At 38.5% G+C, this 26,799-nt stretch overlaps 1 protein-coding gene across 1 annotated transcript in view; it reads right to left on the reverse strand.

The window, feature by feature from the left end:
- PDE4D (phosphodiesterase 4D) overlaps positions 1–26,799 on the reverse strand; it is a 629,197-nt gene that overhangs the window by 450,607 nt on the left and 151,791 nt on the right. Inside the window, exon 3 of the mRNA XM_084504096.1 lies at positions 2,647–2,882. Within this exon, the coding sequence (XP_084360222.1) occupies positions 2,647–2,882 (236 nt within the window). The remainder of the gene's footprint in view (positions 1–2,646; positions 2,883–26,799) is intronic.

Genomic DNA, 26,799 nt, shown 5'->3' on the forward strand with positions numbered 1-26,799 from the left:
TAAGTGCCTTATACACACATCTTTTAAGTAACTCCTGGGGATGGTGACTCCATCACTTTCCCAGGCAATCTTTTCCAATGTCTAACAATCCTTTTTGTGAATTAATTCTTCCTCATATCCAATCTAAACCTCCTCTAGAGCAACTTGCGGCCATTTCACCATGTCCTATCACTTCTCACCTGAGAAAAGAGATCTACACCATGCTCACTGCAACCTCTTTGGGTAGCTGTAGAGGGTGATGAGGTGTCCCCTCAGCCTCCTCTTCTCCAAGCTAAACAACCCCAGTTCCCTGAGCCTCTCCTCATAGGCCTTGTTGCTGAGGACCTTCAGCAGCTTTGTTGCTCTTCTCTTTGTGTGTTCCAGCAACAAAATGTCCTTCTTGTAGTGAGGGACCCAAGATGAACACAGTGCTTAAGATGACATCTGTCTCACCAGGACAGAGTACAGAGGCACAATCCCTTCCCTAGTCCTGCTGACCACACCATTTCTGGTGCAGGCCAGGAGGCTGCTGGCTCTCTTGGCCAGCCGGACACACAGCTGTCTCATGTCCATCAGGCTGTTGACCAATGCCCCCAGGTCCTTTTCTGCCAGACAACTTTCCAGCCACTGTTCCCCAAGCCTGTGTGGCTGCAAGGGCTCATTATGCCCCTAGTGTTGTACACAGTATTTGGCCCTGTTGAATGCCATACAGCTGGACATGGCCCATCAATCTAGCCTATCAAGATCCTTCTGCAGGGCCTTCCTAGCCTCAACCAGATCAACAATCCTGCCCAACCTAGTGTGTCATCTGGAAGCATGCTGAGGCTGCACTAAATCCCCTCATCAAGATCACTGATAAAAATACAACCAAAACTGGTCAACCCCAGTTAGCCAGGACTATTGATAAATGATTGCCAGCAATCTTAAGTAAGAGTACATATTTGCGAAGTGTGAAAGGCTGAGAAAAACATTTCTGGATATTTACTTTTTGGTTTTCATCTATTCTGCTGTGTTTTGTTTTTAAATAACCTGTTTAATTTCAATTAGTGTAGTTCATATCTATATAAAGCTAAAAACAGAAACAATCCTGAGACTTCATAAAAATAAAAAGAAAGAAAAATAGAGTGTGAGAGTTCATATGTGTGTTTAGGAATAGAATACATATTTTATTTTTAAAACTAAATCCACTGTCACTGGTTTTAGTTTTACACATTCCAGGTACTTAAATCACAGTACAAGATGCTTCATATTGCCATCTTTGGGTTTTTTAATTGTCTTCCTCTAGAAATATGTATTTGTAATTTACGATGTCTTTAGCAGTGAAATTCTTCCTTCTTAAAATCAATTTCTAGGACTTAATAGCTGTTCCACTTTCACCTACTCACTGAAAACTGAATCCTCCTGTCTCCTACCCTCATTTTGGTTTCCAGTTCTCAACTGCTTATTTCCACGCATTCAAAGATGATGGAGGTAAGCTGTATATCCACAGACACAACAAGTCCCCTAAATTTGTATAGTTTCATGCAGACGAAAAGCCTTGATAAGAGGATGGCTTTTCCCAGCTGTTTTGCTGGCATTACGAGCACGTAAATGGGAAATGCAGAGCTGCTTGAGAGAGCTAACAACTGAAAAATGGTTCTAAACATCCAGAGAAATTTGATTTCCTAAATAATATTCTTCCTGTAACAGCATAATTGCTCTTTAGCTAAGAAAGAATCATAAGAGCTAAAGATTGTATATTACCAAGAAACATCAAAATTATAATTGCTTCTGCTGTTGTCTTCAGTTTTGCTTCGTCTGTTTGTTTAAACAGCCTGGCACCTTCATTCAATAGTCTATAGATCTGCTGTTTCTCTGCTACTCTCAGAAATAAACTTACTTGTGGATAAATGTTGCTTTGTCCAGTTTCAAAACAAATTCTATCAACCACAGGAATGGAAGCCATAAGCAGAATACAAAGTTATCTCTAATGTCTCTAATACCCACAACATTCTTAGATGCAGAGAGGCCTCTCAGAGGATATCAATCTCTGAGTACAGCAGATAGCTATCCATAATAACCAGTATGTTTTGAGTTTATTTATTTGAATAGCCATTAAACTGTCTTTCTAATGCACATTTGAATCCAGCCTCATGAACAATTGCAGTCTCTAGAAATCAACAATCACCTAGACTTTTTCATAGGCTGTAAGTATTATTTTTCACTCTGCTATCTGACTTTCTACCACATCAGGCACATACATACTTTTTTTCATTTGGTGTTCCTAGAGGTAACAAAATCTCTCCAGTATCTCCTGGGTATTTCACAGTTTATACGGGGCATCCCACATACAATTCAAGTTTCAAAGACCAATATCCTGAAATCCAGAAAGACGAGCAATGTGAACTGTTACCCTTGCCTCTACACTTACTTTCCTTCCAGATCTCTGACCAATCTTCCCTCCATGGATAGAAAACAAACAAAAAAAAGAATAAAATCAAAACACCAACCTCTCTTTGAACCTTACTAAATGACATTGTATTCATCTCTCAAAAAAAAAAAAAAATATAGACTTTCATATATTTATTAAAGGAACACCGAAAATAATCTTCTATCCTAAAAGAAGCATCTACTGTCCTGCACTTACCAGTGAAAACGTCAAATCAAAAAGAAATTCCTGGACTTTACCTGCTGGACTCTGCAGATGTAATGGCAATCAGAGGAGGAATCCTCAGTGGAAGAGTTGTAGGTCTTGGAATAGTTTCAGTATCATTCTTTTTATCCCAGTCTGCCTGTTCTAGCTGCCTGAAAGCCAGAGGGGGAAGCTGGATGTTACGGGATGATAATCTCCGCACAAGATAGGGCTCCATTCCCTGGAAAGACTCTTCTTCCTCACTGCGGTGATGGAGTGTTTCTTCGGAAACCTATGATCAGGTAAAAAAAAATCCATCATGTAAGAAAACAGCCATAAGGTCAATTTAATTGCCCCTTTAATTCCTTTCTGTAAACTTGTTTCTTATAAATGTTACACTTCACTATCATTGTTAAGGAGATGCAAAAATGTGAAAACATACAATAAAAAAGTTCATAGAATCAGAAAATCTTGAGTTGGAAGGGACCCACAAGGATAATTGAATCCAACTCCTGGCTCCACACAGCACCATCTAAAAATCAGACCATGTGTCTGAGAGCATTGTACAAACCCTTCTTGAACTCCAGCAGGATTAGTGCTGTGACCTGGCCCCTGGGGAGCCTGTCCCAGTGCTCGACTGCCTTTTGGTGAAGAACGTTTTCCTAACACCCAGCCTGACCCCGCCCTGTCCCAGCTCCATGCAGTTCCCTCGGGTCCTGTCGCTGTCCCTGTGCCTCTGCTCTCCTCATGACGGAGCTGCAGCTGCCATGAGGCCTCCCCCTCATTCTCCTCTCAAGTGACTTCCACTGCTTCTCATACATCTTGCCCTCTAGACCCTTTGACATCTTTGTATCCTTCCTTTAGACTCTCTCTTAGTTTTATGGCCTTCTGTAATGCCCAAAACTGCATACAGTACTTGAGGTGAGGCTGCATCAGAGCAGAGCGGGTCAATTGTTTCCCTTGACTGGCTAGCAATGATGTGCTTGATGATCCCCAGGGTATGGTTGGCTGTTTTGGCTGCCAGGGCACACTGCTGGCTCATGTTCAACTTGCCATCAACCAGAACCTCCAGATCCCTCTCTGCAGGGCTGCTCTCCAGCCTCTTCTCCCCCAGTCTGTACATATTTCCAGGGTCGTCCCTTCCCAGTTGCAGAATTTGGGACTCGCTCTTGTTAAACTTCACATTTTTGGGGACTGCCCAGCCCTCTGATTTGTCAAGATTTCTCTGCAAGGCCTCTCTATCCTTGAGGAAGTCAACAGCTCATTCCCAATTTATTTTTATCCACAAACTTATTCAGTATAACTTCAAATACTGCATCCAAGCCATTTATGAAAACATTGAAGGGAACTGGCCCTAAAATGGAGCCCTGCAGAACCCCACTAGTGACAGGCTGCCAGCCTGATGTAACTCCATTTACTATAACCCTTTAAGCCCAACCCAGCAGCCAATTTTTCACCCATCACATTATGTATTTATACAGGTGTGTTCTGGACATTTTGTCTAGAAGGATACTCTAAGAAACCGTATCAAAAGTTTTGCTGAAATCCAAAAAGATTACATCAACTGACTTCCTTTGGGTAACCTTGTCATAAAATGAAATTAAGTTTGATAAGCAGGACCTTCCCCTTGTGAACTTGTGTTGGCTGTTAACAATAACTGTGTTGTCTTTCAGGTGTTTTTAAGTAACTCCCAATATAACTTTTCCATAAATTTGCCAGGCACTGAAGTGAGACTGACAGGCCTGTAACTACCAGGGTCTTCTTTCTTGCCCTTCCTGAAAATTGGAACAGCATCTGCCAGCTTCCAGTCAACTGAGACCTCTTCACATTCCCAAGACTGTTGAAAAATAATTGAGAGATGTCTTACAATGACTTCATCCAGCTCTCTGAGTATCGTGGAAAGAATCCCATCAGGCTCCCTGCTGAAGCAGCAAGTCCTGCACAATTTCATGACTTGAATGATAAACAGCAAATCTATCCTTACTGTAGATGTGGTTCTCCATATGAGGGCACCTGGGCTGTCTGAGCCCATTATCAGTGTTGAAGACTGAGGCAAAAAAGGCATTAAATGTCTCTGCTTTGTCCATGTCCCTGTTTGTGAGGTGACCATCCTCATCAGGTAATGTATCAATACATTCTCTGGTCCTGCTTTTGCTTTTAGCATATTAAAAAAAAAAAATAAATAAATAAATAAATTGTCCTTTACTGTACTGGCCAGCTTCAACTCTAGTTGGGCTTTGGCCACACAAATTTTCTCCCTGCTAAGGTGAACAGCATCTTTGTTGTCCTCCCATGTCACTCGACCTCACTTCCAGTGGCCATACGCTTTCTTTTTCCACCTAAGCTCTGAGAGAAGGCTTCTGCTCGACCAAGACAGCCTTCTGCTTGACTTAAAACATTTTGAATTGCCTGTTCCTGTGCTCTTAGGAGGTGTTGTTATGAGGTGGTACCTGAAAAGCAACCAGCTCTGATGGACCCCAACACCTTTAAAACCTTTTTCCCAGGGGACCTTAGTAACTAGTAACTAGCCTGATGTCTGCTCTCCCCAAATGTTGGGTTGAAGTTTTGGTGGAACTTTTCCTCCTATCACCAAAGATTTTAAACGCACCTACTTCATGGTCATTACGGCCAAAATGGCCACCAATTGCCACTTCACCCAGGAGACCCTCTCTGTTTAGATGCAACACATGTAGGAGGGCACCTTTCCTAGTTGGTTCCCTTAGTACCTGTACCAAGAAGTTATCATCAAAGTGTTTTTGGAATCTCCCGGACCTGTTTGCATCATCTGTGTGAAACTCTCACTTCATGTCTGGCAAGTTGAAGTCACCCATAAGGAAAAGGGCAGCTGATCTCGAGGTATCTCTTAGTTCCTTAAACAATAATTAATTGATGCTATCAACCTGGTGGGATTGTCTACAATAGACTTCTACAGTGACATCTCCTTTACTTGCTTGTCCCTTAGCCTTTATCCAGGGGCTCTCAACCATGTCATTGCCAACTGCAAGCTCTGCACAGTCCAGACCCTCCATTACAAGCAGTGCCACACCCCTGCCTCGCCTGCCCTGCCTATCTCTTCTGTAGAGCCTATAACTGTCCATCGCAACACACTAGCTACAGGACTCATTCCACAAGCTTTTGCTTATGCCAATAATATCGTAGCTCTGGGATTGAGCCAAGGCTTCTAGCTCCTTTCGTGTTCCTCATGCTGTGTGCACTGGTGTAGAAACACTTCAAATGCACTTCATTGTACCCAGCACATCATGGAGCACACTGAAGGATTCCTTTTTCACACAGTTGCTCAGATTTTGTCAAGCTGTTCCATAGTTTATCACTAGCGGGCCTGGTTTTATCCCCTTCCCCCTTCAAATCTAGTTTAAAGTCCAACTGATCAGCCCTGCTAATTCCTGTGCAAAAATCCTTTTCCTCCTCTGAGAAAAATGTAACCCATCAGGCACTAGCATTTTCTAGCATTTAAGTAATTTGGTGCTTTAAAAGCCAACACGAATCTATTTTAAGAGGAGATAAAGACACTGCTACCTAAAATATGTACTTCTACCTACATGGGGGACAAAGTGTTCTGCATTAGACAAATTTCTGTCCTACAATATGCTTGCTTCCCTGCAGATTGTTTACCTTTGGAGCAAGTGAGAGTCTAAATAGCGATCACAGAAAAAAAATAGTAGTCAGAGATTGTAACTATGCACCTCTAGATTGAAAAGAGGAAAAAAATCGCCCTAAGCTCTCTTATTAAATTATATTTAAAAGATGTTTCAACTCCCACCTTTCTCTCTTGCACACAATAATTTCATGCTAATAGTAAGTGATGAGCACTTAAAATAACCACTGCAGTCCATGGAAAAGAGTGAATAATTAGAACTTCTGAAGGTGTGGCCCTTACAAAATCTTAAGGCAAAACATCAGTAAACATTATTTTTAATTTAATCATCTAAAATGCTGGTCATATTTTCTGGGTCATGGATAGCCAACCTAGGAAAGAAAGCTCTAAACTATACTTACTGAAAGGGAAGAAAAATTCTTCAGAAAATTTTTGGAACCTCTAAGAAAGCTCACCATTTTAAGGGAAAATTTGCAAAGAATTACTTTTCTAAGATCTTCTGCAAATCCTGTTGAAATGAGAGGAAATTGATTTTTCTCTCCATGTCTTACTCAGTCTCTTACCACCTCTTGAAAAATTCCCCAGCATAGATACCACTGTGTGCAACTACAGCCTTGATGACAGTCCTGCGGGGAGGTTTAGGTTAGATATTCAAAAGAACTTTACTGAAAGGGTTGTTAGGCATTAGAATGGGCTACCCAGGGAAGTGGTTGGGTCATCATCCCTGGAGGTCTTTAAAAGACGGTTAGATTTAGAGCTTAGTGATAGTGGAGGACTTGTTAGTGTTAGGTCAGAGGTTGGACTAGGTCTAGACCTTGGACTAGATCTTGGAGCTCTCTTCCAACCTAGATGATTCTGTGATTCTGTGAAGATGTTATACTTCTAAACTAAAAATGTGGAATACAGCATACATGTATATAGCTGTATACTATTCCATGTAGGTCAGGTATGAATAGCCTCAGTCCCAGTACCTGGCTTGAGACTGCTACACTGCCTCTGCCAACTCTAATTGCCTCTGCCAACTAGAGTTCATATGTACAGTATGGTCAATATGGCATACTATGGCATGCCTGTGTTACAATTGCAGTTAAACTTATAGCACAGGCATGGCCTTCAGTCTTTGCTGTTTCATGAGGACTGATGCAAGGAAAGTTTGCATGGCAATGTGTCTATTTTGTGCACATAAGGAGACCTATTAATGAACCACCTTTCACGATGAGTAACATTAATATGCTCCATTTATACTTGGAGCTTGAGCAGTTGCTGTGAGCAAACTATTTCTAATTAGATTTTTAATCATAAAATCTAAATTTATAATTTAGCTATTTTTCTTAATCTAGCTGTAATGTAGTTTAAGAAAACAAGGATTATAAGATGGTGTGCATTAATGCATGTACTCTGAAGCAAAATCAATCACTGAAAAAATACTGCATGAATTAATGTGTTATAGTCATCCAGGGAGAAGTTTAACTTCAGGCTTGTATTTTCAGCATGTGCATAGTGAATATCCAAGACAGCTGAATAAATTAAAAAATAATAATGAAATTAATTATAGCTCTGCAAGAAACAAACAAAAAAAATGCTGATATAAGAGGTAAAAGTAGTCTATAACAAGAGATTATTTGATTCACTTCAGCAATGAAAAACAGTTGATTTTGGGGCAGGTTTAAAAACCATAAAAATCCTTCAACTGCAGCAGCTACAGACGATCAGAATCAGATAGCTGAAATGAGAAAGTGAACTCACTGAACATCTTCATTGACTCATATGGAAAAAACAAAACAAAAAACAAAAACAAACAACAAAAAAAAAACAGACAGGTAGAAATGTATGGCATAATGCAAACTATCAGGGAAAGGGAAGAATTCTAGCCTAAATATTAGGACTGAGCTTTTAAGAAATCAAACGGTAATCACCTAATGCATATTTTAATTAGATGTAAAGGGAAATTAAATACATTTCTGGAAAAAGAGGTCACCCATTGAGGTACGAATACTCAGGCATTTAAACTAGGAAAAAATGATCACATTGATTTTATGCATTTCAGCAAAGCAAAAGAAAAATATGGATTGTTAGTTAATGCCTTATTTGTGTTGGAAGGAGCATTATGTTTACTCACAGAATCATAGAAATGCCGTTTGGAAGTGCCCTCTTAAATTGTCCAGTCCAACCACCCACTCAAAATGGGACTATCAGCAACACCAGGTCACATCAGCTATGGCATTGTCTCAGGCTCAGAAACGTCCAACAACAACAAAAAAACAACAAAGATCCTCGAACAGACATTCTCTGGCTTCCATGGATAACCTGCTCCACTACTGCACCACATTCCTGATGAAGATTTTCCTGATCTTCAACCTGAACATCGCAGTTAGGGACCCTTGCCCCTCATCCCTCATTTTACAGCATGCCACTGTCAAGAAGAGCTCAGACTTGATGTCTTTTGCAGCTACGCTTCAAGTAGCTGTAGGCTGCTATTAGATGGCCTTCCCCTTCAACACAGAGGACAAAATAAATCAGCTCCCTCAAGCACTCCTCACTGAGCGGGTGCTCTAGGCTCTCACCATCCTGGTAGCCCTCTCCTGGGCTCCCTGCATGTCCCTTGCTCTGCTGGCCCCAGTCACCCTGGCATGCAGTATGCTTTATTTATGATGAGAAAACACTGCTTGGCTGATATACACCCTGCAATCCATTGAAGTCCCCAAGTCCTTTCAGCAAGGTTGTGACCCCATCAGTCACTTCCCTGCCTGTGCCAGTGCTTCAGGTTATGCCATCTGGGTACCAAACTCTGCACTTCAGCATGGGCTGTGGTATCGACTGCTCATGTCAATATGCTCATTACCAGCTGCCAGCCAGATGCTGAGCAATCATTCTCCACCATTTGATCCTAGCAGTGGAACTATCTTTCTGCCCAGCTAGCAGTCTTTTCATCCAGCCCAGATTTCCTGACTTGAATCCAAACGAGTATTTTATTAAGAGTATGGTCTGTTCAGGGAGATTTGCCACACTGAAGAAAAAAATATAACAAGTTGCAAATTCAGGACTCAATAATCAGGAAATTCAGAATATACGTGAAGAAATAAGAATATTTTTATTATTTATTCTTTTATATAAGGAATTTTTATTTTACAACGTTTTCCTAATAAGATATTCGGGGAAATGTTGGTACAGAGTGACAGACATTTGATGATGCAAGGGCCTCCAAAGAGAGATCGAAAAGAAACAATATAAATCTTTGTATGTATTAGAACAGGATATAGCTTGCTGAAGACAAAGGAAATTCTTGTTTGGATCTGGACTATCTTGTTATCAGGACTAGGAGAAAGTCAGATAGAGGCCAAGAAGCTTTCATTTGCATACCTTCATGGAGATTGGACAGGTCACATGTATGAATGTATATATACTTAAAATGTTATCACTGTATGCAAAACACAAAAGTTACTAACAAGATTGTTAGAAACAAAAACTGAAACATTTAATTACAGAGTATGAAGCCACATGACAATAAAGAGGATACTTTTATGAACTTGTAATTACCAGATGGGTAAAGGTAAATAGCAAACAACGAAGCATCACAAGGAGTTGTAATGGACTTGACTTTTCAGAAATACATGAAAAACAACATAGCTGATGTTGGCCTTGTTCCCACTGCCTTTATTACATTTACTCAGGTATAAAAATCGAAGCCACACCACAGCTGCACATAAAAGACGTTTTCAGCTCCAACACTCTCTGATGTAAGACATGAATGTCAGATAGACATATTGTACACATATAAAAATTATCATATACTACATTAATATCTATGTCATGAGACTATCATCATGATAAAAGAAAGAATTTGGATTTATTAGATTAATTAGATTAATTAATTAGATAAATCAGAATGACCGGTTAAACTTTTTACCTGGTCCTTGACTGCTCTTCACTTACAGAACCCAATTCTTAAGTCAGCTTCTAATGTACACCCCACAATCACTACACAACAACCTTGGCAAGTATTTAAGATTAAAAAAGCAGAGACAAAAACCCTGTCAATATATTAAAGATCCCTCCATTGGTTTTCTCACAGACAGATAACAAAGGTAGCCTTTGCTTGTCCCTGGTTCTTTTTGTGACTGCCTGTTATCCTGCAACCTGGATTTCAGTTAGCCACCCCAAAAATCTTCTTTTTAAAAGACGCTAGTGCTTTCATAGATTCACCCATAATGTCAATAACTTGATTAGTCTCTTCTGTTATTAGTCCACAACTGCTCTATAAAGCACTTTCAATTGCTTCTTTCACTGACTAAAAGATAGCTATAATATCCAGTAAGCTCTGCACTTTTTTTTTTTATAGCCAAGAATCAGAGAAATAAAGAAATAAACTGAAAAAGAGCCTCTCATTTTGCGTAATGAAGTTGGGTAACACAAGTTTCAGAACACTTCACATTAGCTTGCTCTTAACATCAAGTGCATTTTCCTTTAAATTTCATTTTCAAGATTATAGCATGTTTGCAGGTAGCACTACTGGTTCACAATAGTAATGTTTAGAAAACAATAAAAAGATAACTGGACAAAAAGTTTTCCTTAAGCAATTTATTTAGTGTTAGATAGTAGTTCTGTGGTCTAACCAGGATCAGAAACAAATTTCTCTCAGAGAAGAGTCTATTAGTTTAGCTTTCAAACCATTGTTTCACTCACTCCAAACCTTCCAAAACTTTTGCTCAATATCTTTCAAATTCTGCAAAACATGGAAAGAAGACTATAGTTACCATTACTACACGGTCCTTACTGATTCCTACGAGCAGCTTTTGCCTATAAGGTGAATGAAGCAGAAATTATGTCAAAGAGAATATACGATCATCTCATTATTTCATATCATACTATATGTACTGCATGTCATAATATAAGCACAGTGACACAAATAAACCATGGATAGCTAATTCTGACACTGCCTGATTTCTGGGTACTTGGCTTTCTACCTTCATGATTTTTATGACAACTTTGGCACATAACATTTAATTTTCTTTCTGAAAAAGATGGCACATTTCCATCTTGGGGAGTGACACTGACACAAACCTCATTCCTCTGCTGAGCTGAACCTTCAGGTTGACCAGAAAAACAATGACATGCAAGAAAATAAGTTGTTAGCTAGTCTATTATTTAGACCTGTAGCCACTGTGAAACAGACACTCTTCCAGCAGCTCCTCCAGAGATTGGTACATGGGAAACCATGAGACTCAAGGACTACTGATTATTTATTTATTTATTTATTTTTCTGTCAGAGCCCTGGATTCTGTTTCTGGCCAAGTATTTAGTTTTTTCCTGCTTTCTTATTCCAAGACAGTCCCTCCTTCCCAAGCCTCTGCAACATGTTGTCATCTTTGGTCAACGTTATGTTTTGCAAGGGACTATCACAGCTTTACATAGCAGAAATGCTCATACAAAAGGTTGAAGAGAATGCACAGATGGTAATTTCTTCTTGGTGAGGCATTACATATCCCATGTCCTACTCCTCCCACTCCCTCCAGAGAAGTAGCCAGAGAGGTTCAGAAGCATCTTGCTGCAGTGGCATAGCTGAGTAATAAAGAGGTTACAGGCTCCTGGGTATTTCAGTACCATGCATTTTCCACAGAAAAGGATGTTTTCTACACACTACTTTTGCAACCTAAACTCAGTTTTTCCTCTACTACCTTAAAATCCACTTCCACTATACACATTTGTCTTCCTCACTCACTTTTCTTTTTATCTTCCCCAGCCTTTTGCTCCAGCCCATTTCTTGAATCGAATAGGATAACTTTATATTTTCTCAACATCAGCTGAAGGGCTCCCAGAGGAGCCATTCCGTGAAGAGACAGACAAATGCACAATTGATTTCTGTTATTTGCTTTGGCATCTATACTGGTTCTGGCTGGGATGGAGTTAATTTCCTCCACAGCAAACCATACAGTACTATGTTTGAAATCTGTGATGGAAACTGCTGTTTTATTTGTTGCTGAGCAGTACTTAGACAACAGCAAGACCTTTTCTGTTTCTCATGCTGTACCCCCAGGGATGATGCACCCTGAGGTGGGTCTGAGAGGCCACATCCAGGACAGGTGGCCAGAACTGACCAAAATACCATACCATATGGCATCACACTCAGCAATAAAACCTCAGGAAAAGGAGGAGGAAGAATACAGCAATCAGAGTTATGGCATTCTTCTTCCCAGCTCACCATGGTGCATAGTGAAGTGCTATTTTCCAGGACAAAACAGGATTGAAGAATACCCTTTATTATTATTATTATTATCATTATTATCATCATCATCATCATCATCATCATCATCATCATTATCATTATCATTATTATCATTATATTTTTTTCCCAAAGATTTACATTATGACTATCCTGATGCAAATTTTCACAAGGATGGCAACAGATGCATCTGAGGTCTAAAGTATGAGTGCAGTTATTTCAAAAAAAAGTTTACCATCACATTTTGATCAGTGAAAATTGACTACTTCTTGTTAACAGTTGAAGGATCTTCGGCTAGAATTGTAAAAATATTTATCCTAAGAAAGACAACTGAAACAGGTATGTTACCAAAGGTTGCAGCTAAAACTTTCCTTGGTCATAAGCAACTTAAAACAGTATTCCATTAAGAAGTTGTTGGGCAAGTATAAGAACAGCTAATGCTGCCAATTAGAACAAAATCACTAAGAATGACAAACAAGCTTTGGAAGGGCAAGTATCTGACATGCTACATAATGTCATCCAATACCATAATTGCTAATAAAAACAAACTCCAATAAACAGTACTGCTGATGACATTTCTGATCTCTGAGAGTGTACACAAGCGAAAAGAAAGTTCCTGTAAGGTGTTTGCTAATGAAATCAGTCAAAGAGAACATTTTAGGCTTTCTTTTTTACATTAGAGGTCTGAGAGACCCTCCATTAATCCCTGCCCTGTAACCAGTTAATTGAATTCTAGGACGTGACATCCTTTTAGATACCAATTAACCTACTTCAGCTCTTTTTGTAAAGAGCATATTCCAGGCTGGGTCATTCAAAGTATCTGCCTCCTTATTCCATTTCTTCCTGAAGTCCCTCAGCTAATAATGATGAATCATTTGTTGGCTAAGCTACCCCTCATAAGATGATTTGCTAGCCTTCTAATTAGCAGGTATGTTTCTTAGTTCTTACCAGTAATTGCTCATTACTAGGCATGGATTTCTGTGCAACAATAAATGATTGCAAGCTAAGGAACAGAAGTCAGTCACATATCACAAGCTTGCTGGAAAAACAAAAACAGCTTGAGAGAAGGCAAAATCAAACAGCCCTGACATGGAAATATAGATTTTTTGTTGTTTTTGCCATTTCACTGCAGACCTCTTGGCAGACTTAACATGATTATCTGTTTGTCACCTACCTTAGCTTTTCTTTGAAAAACATTTTTTATAAGTATCACAGTGTACATCTCTAACAAAGCAGTTGTGTGGCGCCAGTTGTTGAATCATCCCTAACCAACCCACCCTGACACACCCTCCTATCCTTTCCCATCTGCTGCTCAGTCTTGTGACGTGGATCAAATGACTGCTGACATCTTTAAGTTTACCTATTCTCTTCCAAGAGCAAATAAGGAGACTTCCAAGTGCTTTAAAAGAAAAAATAATACTGCAGTCACTCTTCTAAAAACTTTGACACACAGCACTGTGCTCTTTAAAAAAATACTTACCAGGAAAAAAAAAAAAAAAAAGTAGTCTCTTAACCTCTGTATATGCTCTCACATTACCATGTCATAAAACACATTTATGCCCACACAACAGCAGAACTATTCTAGAAGGTAGCTAAAAAATAGATAAAAATAATCATCTCAGTTTGTTTGCAGCCCAGAGGCATTCTAAGCGCCAAAGAACCAGAGGCCACAACGAAAACTCAATTTGGAGGTTTGACACATGAGGGAAATAGTTTCTGTTAATGAATGATGCAGTTGTTTCTAGTCCACCTACAAAACAGCTTCTTGACTCAGCTCTTTGGTTGGCCTGAGTCAGAAAATAATCACATTTAATAATTCTCCTTACTTCTGTACAAAGTCATTCTCTCATTTACACTATTTTCTTTAGGTAAACTTCCCAAATACCTGGTTTATACTCTTAGTTGGAATAGATAGTTATTATTACACATCTTACCAGAGGCTGACACAGTAGTATTTACTACAATTTAAAGTATTTAAATAGTTCACCTAAACAGATGGTCTAACATGTCTGTTTTAGATGCCAGCACTGTATTTACAAGTCACAGAGAAACAGGTGCTGACTTGACAGTATTAATACCTGGATTTTCTTCTCAGCTTTAATGTGGATGTTCTTTTTTACACTGGCAACTCTATCACAATCACTATGCCTTAGCTTCTATACCTAAAGAATTGATATAACAGTTCTTATCCAGCCACTAGTGTGTTTGACTCTAGCACTGTTTATTAACATAGGTATTTTAGATCTAGATTAAACACGCTATCCTTCTTTCAGGCAGCTCTCTATTTTCCACTCCTATATATTCTCCACTTTTTCCTCAACAATAACCATCTTAATACTTTGAAAATATAACCAAAGAAGGCTGTATTAAACCAGTAAAATGTTCTTGCTCTTGGATTCTTTAATTTTTATTAAAAAATAAATGAGGCTATATTATTCACACACCATTTCAAGACTGCATTTCAGTGTGACTAGATTCATTGCTGTTCATTATTTGCAATATGGAAAAAGAGAAAATAATGATGATTCATACGCTTAATCTCACAGTTACATAAAATGAACTTCTACACAATCAGGCAATACCTTCCCTTCTTTGCCTGTGATGCAAACATTTTTAGTGGAAAAACACCTCTAAAACATGTCCAAGATAATTCTGTTACTATATCTTTCTTTGAGTAGTTTGAAATAATTATACACTTTAAAATGTGGTTACGTAAATCTCAGTACACGTTAAAAAGTATTGATGTACATAAGAAAATAAACAGTTCTTACTAATGGTATAGTTAATTAGATGGAGATAGTGGAATTGTTAATGGTGCAAAAAAAAATCCATGTTTATTTCTGTTTTGCACTTGCGTGGATGAAAATGATTTATTCAAAGCAGAGGAAGAGGAAACACTTTCCAGACCATTAGTATGGACAGTTTTCTAAGAAAACTTCAACTCTGCAGATCAAATTGTTTCTGCTGAAAAACTCTAAGATTAAAGTTGGCTGACCACTTTAGCTCTTCTAACAGTAACAACTCTTGGAAAGCAAGGGAAGTCCTAAAGGACTAGAAGAACAACTTTTGCATGACAACAAATTAGATGACCAAAATTCCAATATAAGAGTGAAAATATAAACTTCGTAAAAGGAAATAAATCACATTAACGTAAAGAAATAAAACATTAACATAAAAATATAAGAACACAGTGAATCTGATTTTCTACTAAACCACTGACACAAAATGATGATAAAATCAATGCTATATGCATATGAATGTCGTTGAGGCAGAAAGCCTGTGAACTTAACAGGGTCCTAAGCTTTATTCTTGGGTAGGTCTGCCTCAGAGGTACAAAATCCAGGGTATTGGCCTCAGAACAATCCATTTCCAACATACTCAGCCGAGGTATTCAATTACTAGATAGGCTTTCCTAGTTTTGCAGTAATTCAATCAGAAATTTTCCTACAAGCTCTTATTTTTTACCTTATGTGACTAGTTTTACAAAGTTTTTGAAAGGATTAACAGCATGACTGCAGTTAGTCAGATGCTTGGCAATGAATAAACTAATTAATTAATAATGGCAATAATAGTAACTACAACAACATTCCAAAATCCAAAACTAAGAAGAAGAAAAAATCCACCCAAAACCTCAAAGTGAGTTAGTCAAAGTCATGGTAATGTTGTGAACAGTTTGGTATTTCAGATCAGCTCATATAGGAGATTATGCCAAGAGTACTGAACTTTCCACTGTACATATAATGAAAGTATAAAGTTTTAGGTTTTGTGGGTTTTAGTAAGTCAGAACTACACTAACTGCAGCTTCACCATGGATTATCAATTGCATAGGAGGACCTCATTCAGAAATAATCTCAAATGATATCAAATTATCTGAGAACATGTGTATCAGGCAGCTGCTGATTTGTACAAATATTCTGAAAAAGGCAGTGCAAGATTTAGCCTCTTAATGGCAAATTAAAAACCAAGAGATGAATGTTTGTCCATATTAGCCCTGTGGCTTGGCATTCATGGTTTTAAAATCTGTTTGCTTCCTGTTACCTGGAGTTCTCCAGGTAGTGATGTAGTGTGCTCAGGTAGATTCCTCTCTGCTTGGGAAGGAAGCTGTGATGAACATGTGCAAAAAGTAGAGTTCATAAAACAGACAAATGCACAAGTGCTTCTTCTGTTCCTTTTCCTTCTTCATACGGAAAAGAGTTATGAGAGTCATACGGAAAAGAGTCATCTCCTAATCAGTGTTTGGGCTTTCATACCAGAAATGCTGGACTGTTGTGCTTTTGTTAATCTAATTCAACATCAGGAAATAATTTGATTTATTAGTAAGGTGCATTTTTTTGTTTGTTTGTTTCTTTGCTTGTTTGTTTTAATATATGTCCTGAAACAGAGCCATGACATTACAAGCACATTACAAAAAACTGGGGAACCCTGACCATTGAGCTTGATTGTATGACATGGCCATAGCAAAACAGTGGACAGAAGTTCTTCCATGTAAGGAAAATTCAAGGAAAATCCAAGGAAAATTCATGTTTTCCAAAGCTAATCCAGATACAGTTCTGAGTATAAAGGTTTTCCCAGAAGTCTTTACATCCTACTTTTCAACTCCAAAAATCATATTTAGCAGCTCATATAATCACTTTGAAAACATACATATTGAAAACAGACTCAGTCCATCTACATTCTCAGTAAATGTTTTTATATTTTTCAGAATACCTAGGTATTCTCAAGTTTGCAAAATCGAATCCATTTCATCTGAACATTAAGATGTCATGGAACAATATTAACATCAGAGAAAATCTGCTAACACTCTAGTACACTTCAGACTTCGGGACCTAAGACAGTCTTCTGCTCTAGATTCTTTAACTTCTTAGACATGTATTTGTAAAAATATATTTACTGTGGGTTTACTGCTCTGACAGCATTTACAGACATTTCTAGCACACAGCAAAGAGATGGCTTACTAAGTCTGGCAAACTATAGGACTGATCTTCCATCCCACCTTGCAGAAGATAAAGGTTTTGCCTTTCTTAAACAACTTCTCTCATAAAAAGGCTTTGAACACTTACAAGATTTTTTAATATTGATATATCTGGATATCAGTATTTCTGGGTATTTCTAGTCTTCAAACTATAGTCTTAAAACCCAGTTACTAAACTGCCATCAACAGCAAAAGTATGCCGACTTGATCTGTTTCAAATAGCTGGTATAACCTTTTGCTTTAATTTCATATATCTTAGTTCTTCAATTAAAAATATAAACAAATGAAGATTTAAGTTTTTGAACAAATAGTAGGTCTGTTGAATAACAATATTTTACAAGTTCTAATATCTACACAAAAATGCAAAGGAGGACATTGCCAACTAAGGACTAATAAAAATAAAATAGTTAAACAACCATATTTAATAGTTAACACTAGACCCTATGAATTTCTCCATGGATATGTTACACATACCTCAATTTTTTTATCTCAGATGCTTCTGTATGTTATAGATGGAAATAAAGAACTTTTAATGTTCACATTTACATTGTATATTTGTGAACACTTTTGCACAAACTATGAGTAAAATTACAGAATACTAAACAGTCTTCTGTGGAAACATAATTAGCAATGGAAATGAAAGAGCACATTCAACCAATTAATTCCTTACTCGTGCATCCTGCAGATCACAGCCTCTGCTGAAGATGTATTTTAGATCAAAACAGTGAAAAGTTTCTTGTATTTTTACATTTCTATAAATAATGAAGAAAAACACAAAGGGGACACAAGCCAAAAAATAAAAATAAATTACCAAAACATCATCCATTATGGACTTTCTGTCAATTATTACTTGTTTACTTTTTGGTTTTTACCATAAAGATGTGAACATAAAAATATGTACATAAAGTACCTGCAGCGGAGAAGGACTTCGGGGTACCGGTGGGTGAAAAATTGGACATGAGCCAGCAGTGTGCAACTGTAGCCCAGAAAGCCAATCGCATCTTGGGCTGCATCAAAAAAAGAAGGGCGAGCAGTTCAAAGGAGGTGATTCTCCCTCTCGATGATATTCTCCCCCTCGATGATATTCTCCCCCTCTACACTATACTGTATACTATGGTGAGGCCCACCTGAAGTACAGCTCTGGGGCCCCCAGGAGAAGAATGAAATGGACCTGTTAACTTGGACCCAGAGAAGGGCCATGAGGGTGATCAGAGGGCTGGAGCACCTACAATATGAAGAAAGGCTTAGAGAGATGCGGATTTTTAGCTTGGAGAAGAGAAGAAGGCTTCCAGTTGCAATAATAGGAAAAACTGACTTTCACAAAAGTTTAGGTGAATCAGGTGACATCTAGAATCTATATCATAGAATATCCTGAGATGGAAGGGACTCACAAGGACCATTGAGTCCAACTTCTGATTCCACACAGCACTGCCCAAAAATCAGACCACATGTAAGAGAGCATTGTACAAACCCTCCTTGAACTCCAGCAGCTCAGTGCTGTGACCGCTGCCCTGGGCAGCCTGTCCCAGTGCCCAAGCACCCTGTGGGTGCAGACCCTTTCCCTAACCCCCAGCCTGACCCTCCCCTGTCCCAGCTCCATGCCGTTCCCTCGGGTCCTGTCGCTGTCCCCAGAGAGCAGAGCTCAGCGCCTGCCCCTCCGCTCCCCTCATGAGGGAGCTGCAGGCTGCCACGAGGCCTCCCCTCAGCCTGCTCTGCTCTCTAATAGTTTTATGTCCTTTTTATATTGTGGTGCCCAAAACTGCACACGGTACTCGAGGTGAGGCTGTACCAGCATAGTGCAGCGCAGGATAATCCCTTCCCTAGGCCAACTAGCAATGCCATATCCAATGCACTTCAGGGTACGGTTGGCCCCTTTGGCTGCCAAGGCACTCTGTTTGTTCATGTTCAACTTACCATCAACCAAAACCCCCAGATCTCTTTCTGCAGGTCTGCTCTCCAGCCCCTCATCCTCCAGACTATATATCTAGAATTGTCCTGTCCCAGGGGCAGAATCCAGCACTTGCTCTTGTTAAACTTCATTGTGTTGGGGATTGCTCATCCCTTTGATTTATCAAGACCTCTCTGCAAGGCCTCTGTACCCTTGAGACAGTCAACAGCTCCTCAGAATTTAGTATCATCTGCAGACTTACTTAAAACACTTTCTAATACATCCAAGTCATTTGGTAACATAAAGTTATCCTCTTTTTTTTTTGAATCTATTTACATCACCTCATTTTAAGTTCCGTAATTTGTAGTTCGACAATTTAATTATATTTTGTGTCAAAAGTTACTCTCTTTTGCTTTAAACCAGCTGCCTGGTAAATTACTTTGTCCTCTATGACTTTTCTGGTAATCCCTAATACTCTATTTGACTTTTTTAACCACTGCTGATTATTGAGCTGTTGGGTGGTGTTTTTTGTTGTTGTTGTTGTTGTTTGTTTTTGTTTTCAGAGAAATAGCCACAATAATGTACAAGTTCTCTATTCTTAGATGGAATATATCACTAAAAAGTCCTTATTATAAATGTATAGTTATTTTGTATTTTCTCTGTGCATTTGTCAGCACTTGTCAATACTGCTAGGTAAAGTCCAGAATCTTTTGAAAAATCTTAAGAACAGTTTAGTGATTTAGTGGAATCATTATCAAGTTTTTTTATTTTTTATTTTTTTATTTTTTTCAGCAAATGAAGAAGGAGTCTTTATTTTTCAGCAGATTATCTTGCAAACGGGTAATTCAAGATACTACAGAACAGTCCATGACAAAGAATTTTTGTACTATATATTCAGAAGGATTTTTAAAGTACAGAAACAGCAAAGCCAGGAAATTCTTTATTTCTTATCCTCAGGTGAAAAGAGAAACACAGTCTACAATTGTATTTGGGAAAAGAATGGAACAATGCTCCTGTAGAAAGACACACTAGGAAATAATTGCGATTGATTTACTACAGAATTATGGTCAATCCAACCAGAAGAAACAGGTTTGGAATTTGCTAAAACATTTGATAGTAAGAGCATTCAGCTCAAGTTAGATGTTTATATTCTATTATGTAATAATGAGGAAAAACATTTTATTGTGTATAATGGAAAAAAAATATAGCTTGACAAAGACAAGTAAATCAAACACATCACAATGAAATCAGAATTTCAGGGTAATCCTTCTTTATTCAAGCAAGATTTATTAAAAAAAAAAAAATCAAAAACCTGGAAATTAGAACCGATTTCTAATAGTTGATCAAAAAGGCTTACAGAACCTACTATGCCAGTTGAAGCATATGAAGAGTTCTGCTCAAGATATCTATGATAATTAAAAAGGCATTTTCATATATAAATTTTCAAAACAGAAGACAGAAATATGTAAAATGAAAGAAGGAATAAAAGCTTAAAGCTATTGTCACTGTAGAGTAGAAATCCAAACATCCATGCAAATACATGCCTCTATGAATAACTCCAAGAGTATGAATTTATTTCTACAGCTTTCTTCTCTTTAGAAACGCTTTCCTTCATTGCAATCAAGGTACAGTTTGAATATAATTTAATTCTGGTGATTCCATCTACACATAAAACCTCCAAACTGAGTTAAATGATTTAAACTCAGTTCAGCTGAACTGCCAGGGTATGGATAAAAATTCAAGTGAAAATAACATTCAAGATTGTAATCTTAGAGGGGAAACAGATAGGGATACTACATCTCTGTGTTCCTGCTTCATCATGTGATTATTATTGCTTGAGTTAATTCAATTATAACTCAAGCTAAAATCTCAGTAAAAAACAAAACAAAACAAAACAAAAAACCAGTTCCACAGCAAGGCCATCATATCATCATTTTACATAACATTACACAAGTGCACTTTCTTCCATTAAAATCATATCATCAGAGTTGAGTAGGAAATTGTTTTTCTACCCTGCCAAACTGTTCAGTTTTAGAAATGTTCTTGTTCCATGTTTATGGAAACAAAGTTCTTGCAACATTTTCATAAAAAGCAAGGAAATTGAGGTATACATTTTCTCCCACCTTTCTTCTTATAGTCAAGTAGTCTAGAGAACAGCACAATCTCCTGGAAGTGAAATGAACCAATCTTGCTTAGGTTTGTATGATAGAATCAGCTAACCATTGAGTTTGGAAGGGATCTCTGGAGATGTACTTCAAACCCTCTCAAGCAAGGTCACAGTCAGACCGTAGGTTGCCAAGGAGTGACAAGTCAGTTCTTGGACTTCTCCACAGATGGAGACTGCACAGCCCCTCTGGACAACGTGATCTAGTCTGACCACCCTCTGAATTAAAAAAATAAATAAATAAAAATAAAAAATCGATACTTTACATCAATTCATTAATCATGTTTGTGGCTCTTCACTGGACTTGCTCAAGCATGTTTGTGTCTTTCCTGTAGTGAGGAGTTCAGAACATGTGTGTTCATGAGGTCTGAGTAGAGGACAGCTTCCTTCAGCAAACTGGCAGTGCTTTTCCTAATGCAGTCTACGAAGCCATTGGCCTTTTTTGCAGCAAGGGCAGACTGCTCCCTCATGTTGTGCATGTTGTCCACAAGGTCCTTTTTTACCCAGCTAATTTCCGGACAATAGGCCCCAACCTGCATTGGTTCATAGGACCTTCCCAGGTACAGGACTTGGCATTTCCCCCTTTTGAACACTATGAAATTACTGTCTGCCCATTTCCTTTGTCTGTTAAGGTCATTATGAATGGCAACAAAACCATTTGCTGTATCAACCAGTCCTTCTGACTTTGTATCATATGGACAATGTTCTATCATCCAGGTCATTCATGAGAATGTGAAATATACTGGCCCCAGCACCAACCTCTGTAGCATACCACTACTGACTGTTGTCCAACTGGACTTCAAGCCACTAATCGCAGGCCTCTGGGCTTGGCCTTTGAGCTAGTTTCCCAAGCTTTTTCACCTCACTGTCCATTTATCTAGCCTCTATTTCATTAGTTTGTGTATGACGGTTATCTGGGAGGCTATGACAAAAACTTTACTAAAGTTGAGGTAAACAATATCCACTACTGTCCCCTCAACCACCAAGCCAGACACATCATTGTAGAAGGCTATCTGCATATCTGTCCTGCATCACTTGCAGCTGCCTTTAACTCTTGTATGTTCCCTTTTCATATTTGAGATTTATCACGAGATTTTTGCTCATCCATGCAAGCCTCCTGAAACTCCTATTTGTTTCCCTGTTTGTTGGCATGTACACTTTTGAGCTTGGAGAAGGTGATCCTTAGAAACCAACCAGCTGTCTGGGACCCATGCCTCTTCTCACCAAGGCTGTACCCCATTTCAAGTAGATCTTCCCAAAGTCCAGGTTCATCTCTCAGTGCAGGCTTATGATCCTGCCATTAGTTTTTTCCCTCCTCTCATGATCCTGAACTCCACCCATGCCATAGCTGTTGCAGCTGAGGCCCCATTTAATTCCCCAGCCTAGAATCATAGAACCATTAAGGTTGGAAAAGTTCTATCAAATCATCTACTTCAACCGTACCCCTAACACCAGTATCACCACTTAACCACGTTGCTAAGCACCATGTCCGCAGGGACGGCGACTCCACCACCTCCCTAAGCAACCCATTCCAATGCCTGACTGCTCTTTCTGAGAAAAGATGTCTCCTAATTTTCAACCTGAACCTCCCCTGGTGCAACTTGAGGCCATTCCCTCTAGTACTGTTCATCTGCGAGAAGACTCTGGACTCGCTCAACCACCTCTATGTCCTCCTTGTAGTGAGGGGCCCAAAACTGAACACAGTACTTGAGGTATGGCCTCACCAGAGCTGAGTACAGGGGAACAATCACCTCCCTGGTCCTGCTGGCTACGCTATTCCTGACACAAGCCAGGATGCTGCTGGCCTTCTTGGCCACCTGGGCACACTGCCAGCTCATGCTCAGGCTAGCATCAATCAGCACCCCCAGATAGTTTCCTCTGCACAGCTTTCGAGCTACTCTCCCCCAGACCTGTAGCACTGCATGGAGTTGTTGTGGCCAAAGTGCAGGACCCAGTGCTTAGCCATGTTGAACCTCTTCCCATTGGCCTCTGCCCATCAACCCATCCTGTCCAGGTCCCTCTACAGGGCCTTCCTACCCTCTGGCAGATCGACACTTTCCCCCAGCTTGGTGTTGTCTGCAAATCTACAGAGGATGCACTCAGAGGACCTGTGAATGTGAGGTTTCTTCCAGTTATCCTCATCAACCTGTTTCTCCCTGATCAGGAGATCTGTGACAGTTAACCACTTCAATTCCATCCATGTTGGTCTGCCCACAAACCCTGACCCATAAGCTCTCAGCTGTCTCATTATCTCTCTTAAGCCAAAGTTCCTTACATTCCAGTTTCTCTGTGTTATACAATGGACAACTTCCCATCTCACGTTCCCAGCCTGTCCTTCCTAAAAAGCCAGTATCCATCCATCACAGCACTCCAGTCATGAAACATCAGGCTCTCACCTACTAATTTATCGGATGGACTTCACTCAAGTATTGGCTGAACTGGTCTTTCTCAATTTTTCCTGTTGGAGTGGATCATTGTCTACAAGTAATTACTTGCAACATGAGTGGAAAGAGACACTCTCTTCATATAAGTGGAGAAGTTACTGGCTAGTTCTTGTTACAATCAAATATAAAGCAGAATAGCACCAAGCAGAAAGTGAAAGTGCATCTTAACCTAGTTCATTGTGTAGGACATTCATGTGGAGAGAAGAGTAAAGATTTGACTTCTTTTATCCAGAAATTCAGTTCTGTATCCACAGTAATAGTCAGTGAAAGATTCATCAGATTTGGTACTTTTATATGAAAAGTTTCAGTCTTCATAAATTGTTTTCTTGTCTAATGCCAAAACTTAAAATATCACATCTGTGGTAATACAGACATTGCCTATACAATAATGAAGAGTTACAGTGCAGGACATGCTCTGCTGCAGATTAACTGAACCAGACTTAATCAATTGTAAACTTATATTCATGATCAAAAACTCGGGAATTCAGGATACTCTCATAGTCTACAAAGTGTTATATAAAAACAACAGCATGTACAGCAAGACTCACTAGAGGTGGTGATTCAGCAACTGTTTCCTGATGTAGTATTTTCTACCAGAAAAAAAAAAAATATATATATATATATATATACATAAATAATACATAATATATATATATACATTATATATATATATATATATTTTATATATATAATAATATATATAATATACATAAATACAATATATTTTTAGTGGAATTCAATAAGGAGGAATGAGATATACCACTCATTAGAATCAACTTTCTCAGACCTCTGACCATTTTCATATTTTCATATGGAGGTCCAAATGACATATTGCTTTATAGCTTTGACATAGTGGATTTGGCATTAAAAAGCGCAAAATGTTTTGTTTGTTTGTTTGTTTGTTTGTTTGTTTTTTATATCAGGATGCACTATAGGAGTTATCTGTTCAGAGTATTTTTAAATAGGAATGAAACAATGATACAGTGACGGGATCACTGGATGTCTGCATGTTGGGCAAATCCAGCCACTTACCACTACAGTGACAGCAGAGAGAACATTGCATGGTCACAGCAAAACTGCACCATTCATCACTGTCAGACAAGAGTGCACTGGAATGAGTTGGACCAGAATATATATTTGCAGGCATCAGTAAGCCCAGTCTCCACCTTGCTATGCTGCAGATGTTAGAGGCCAAAATAGGGAAGGGGAAGAAAGGAAAATTAACAAATGTGATTACATTGGGTTTTGAGTTATACAGAACAGGCATGGCACTTCTTTATCTGGGCAGTCTGACTAGTGGTGGTGAACCAGTCTCACCCAGTGTCTCTTCAGTGTCTGTCAACTTTGTCTAGTTACTGAGGCTTGGCAAGGGCATGAAGTAGAAGAGGAAGGATCTCTCCACAGACAGATATAGTGAGGAAACTATTATGCTCCTGGCATGTAAGTCTGTAGCTAAGAAAGAGAAGTATCAGAGAAGAACCACATGAATCCTCTACCAGAAAACATGTTCAGTTTTTCTATATACTAAACGATTTAAATCAATGTCACTCCAAATAATATTGCTGCTCGGACATACCGAGGTAATAAAAATTGTTATCATTCTAGGTAATAATATTTTAGTATTTTACATTAGACTTTAAAAAAATGCTTCTATATCTGTTAGAATTCACTGGCAAAAGCACAGTGTTTTTCAAAGATAATTTATGGCCATTTTCTGAATAATCTCATTCAGTTCTTTGGGGTTGCATAAAAATTCTAATAGCCCTTCTTCTACACCAGTATGTATGTCACACTTCTTTTTGCTTCTAATTTATGTTTTGTGTCTGAGGTCCCTTCAAACTGAAATTAATCAGCCTGCCCCTCCTGGAAATATACGCAATTTCTCCCTATTGCAAATCTCTTTCTTCACATTATTCATTGTGCTGATATTCTGAATTCCAAAGCACTGTAATAGATGACTCACCTTCAGCTATCAGTCATTCCCATCCATTCACTTTTTGAATTTTGAGGTCCTTCATTTGAAATTTACACTTGATCTCCAGTTTCATCTTAATTTGTATTTTACATTTCCAGTTGATTTTTTTTTTCCATTCACAAGATTAAACTACCAATACTATATTAGAGATTTTAGCCAGACTTTGACACTACAGTTACTACCTTAAATCAGTAATGTCAGGAACTATTACTAATTTATAAAAGCCAAATCATTCACCTTCATTCATGAGGGGGCTTTATGATGCAGGAGTACTCACAAGACACTCTTACCATCAGGCTGTTGTTTCTTCTATATCCGTGTTCAACTTCAGACATTTTCATGGAGAATAGGCAAACACCTTTCACTGCCATTTTGTCTACTCATTGAACATCATTCTTTATATGCAAAAAAATATGCATAAACTTGCATTGGCTGAGCCTGGTTTAAACAATATTAAGAGAATATACTCATCTATTCCATTTTCATGCCCTGTTGTTTCCTGCAGAAATCAATGATATTCTTTCTCCATCTGCACAGTTTTATACACATGCTGGATTTTTCTCCCCAGCTCCCATAGTAAATGTTCTTGTCAGAGTAAGTCTTACGCACTCAAAATTATTTTGTCACGTATCAGTGAATCCTTAAAACTTGAAAAATTATAGCGTGCTGACAATGTTTGAAATCTGTGACATTCCATAAAGTATTTTCTTTTTATTCTCCTCTTTTGTGAAAAGTTCATCTCTTCACTATTTCACTCGTTTTCAGGGTTTTATGATTTCATTTATGATTTCATTTACAACTTTACCTAAATTTTCATGCTCAAACTGACTATTGAAACACTATTTCTTGGAAGGAAATGAAACATCATAATCTTCTTTCATGCACAGTATTTTTAATTCTTTACAGTATGAATCTTTCCTCCATATTCTC

This window comes from Aythya ferina (assembly GCF_964211825.1).
Source record: "Aythya ferina genome assembly, chromosome: Z".
In the NCBI taxonomy this organism is placed as follows: Eukaryota; Metazoa; Chordata; class Aves; order Anseriformes; family Anatidae; genus Aythya; species Aythya ferina.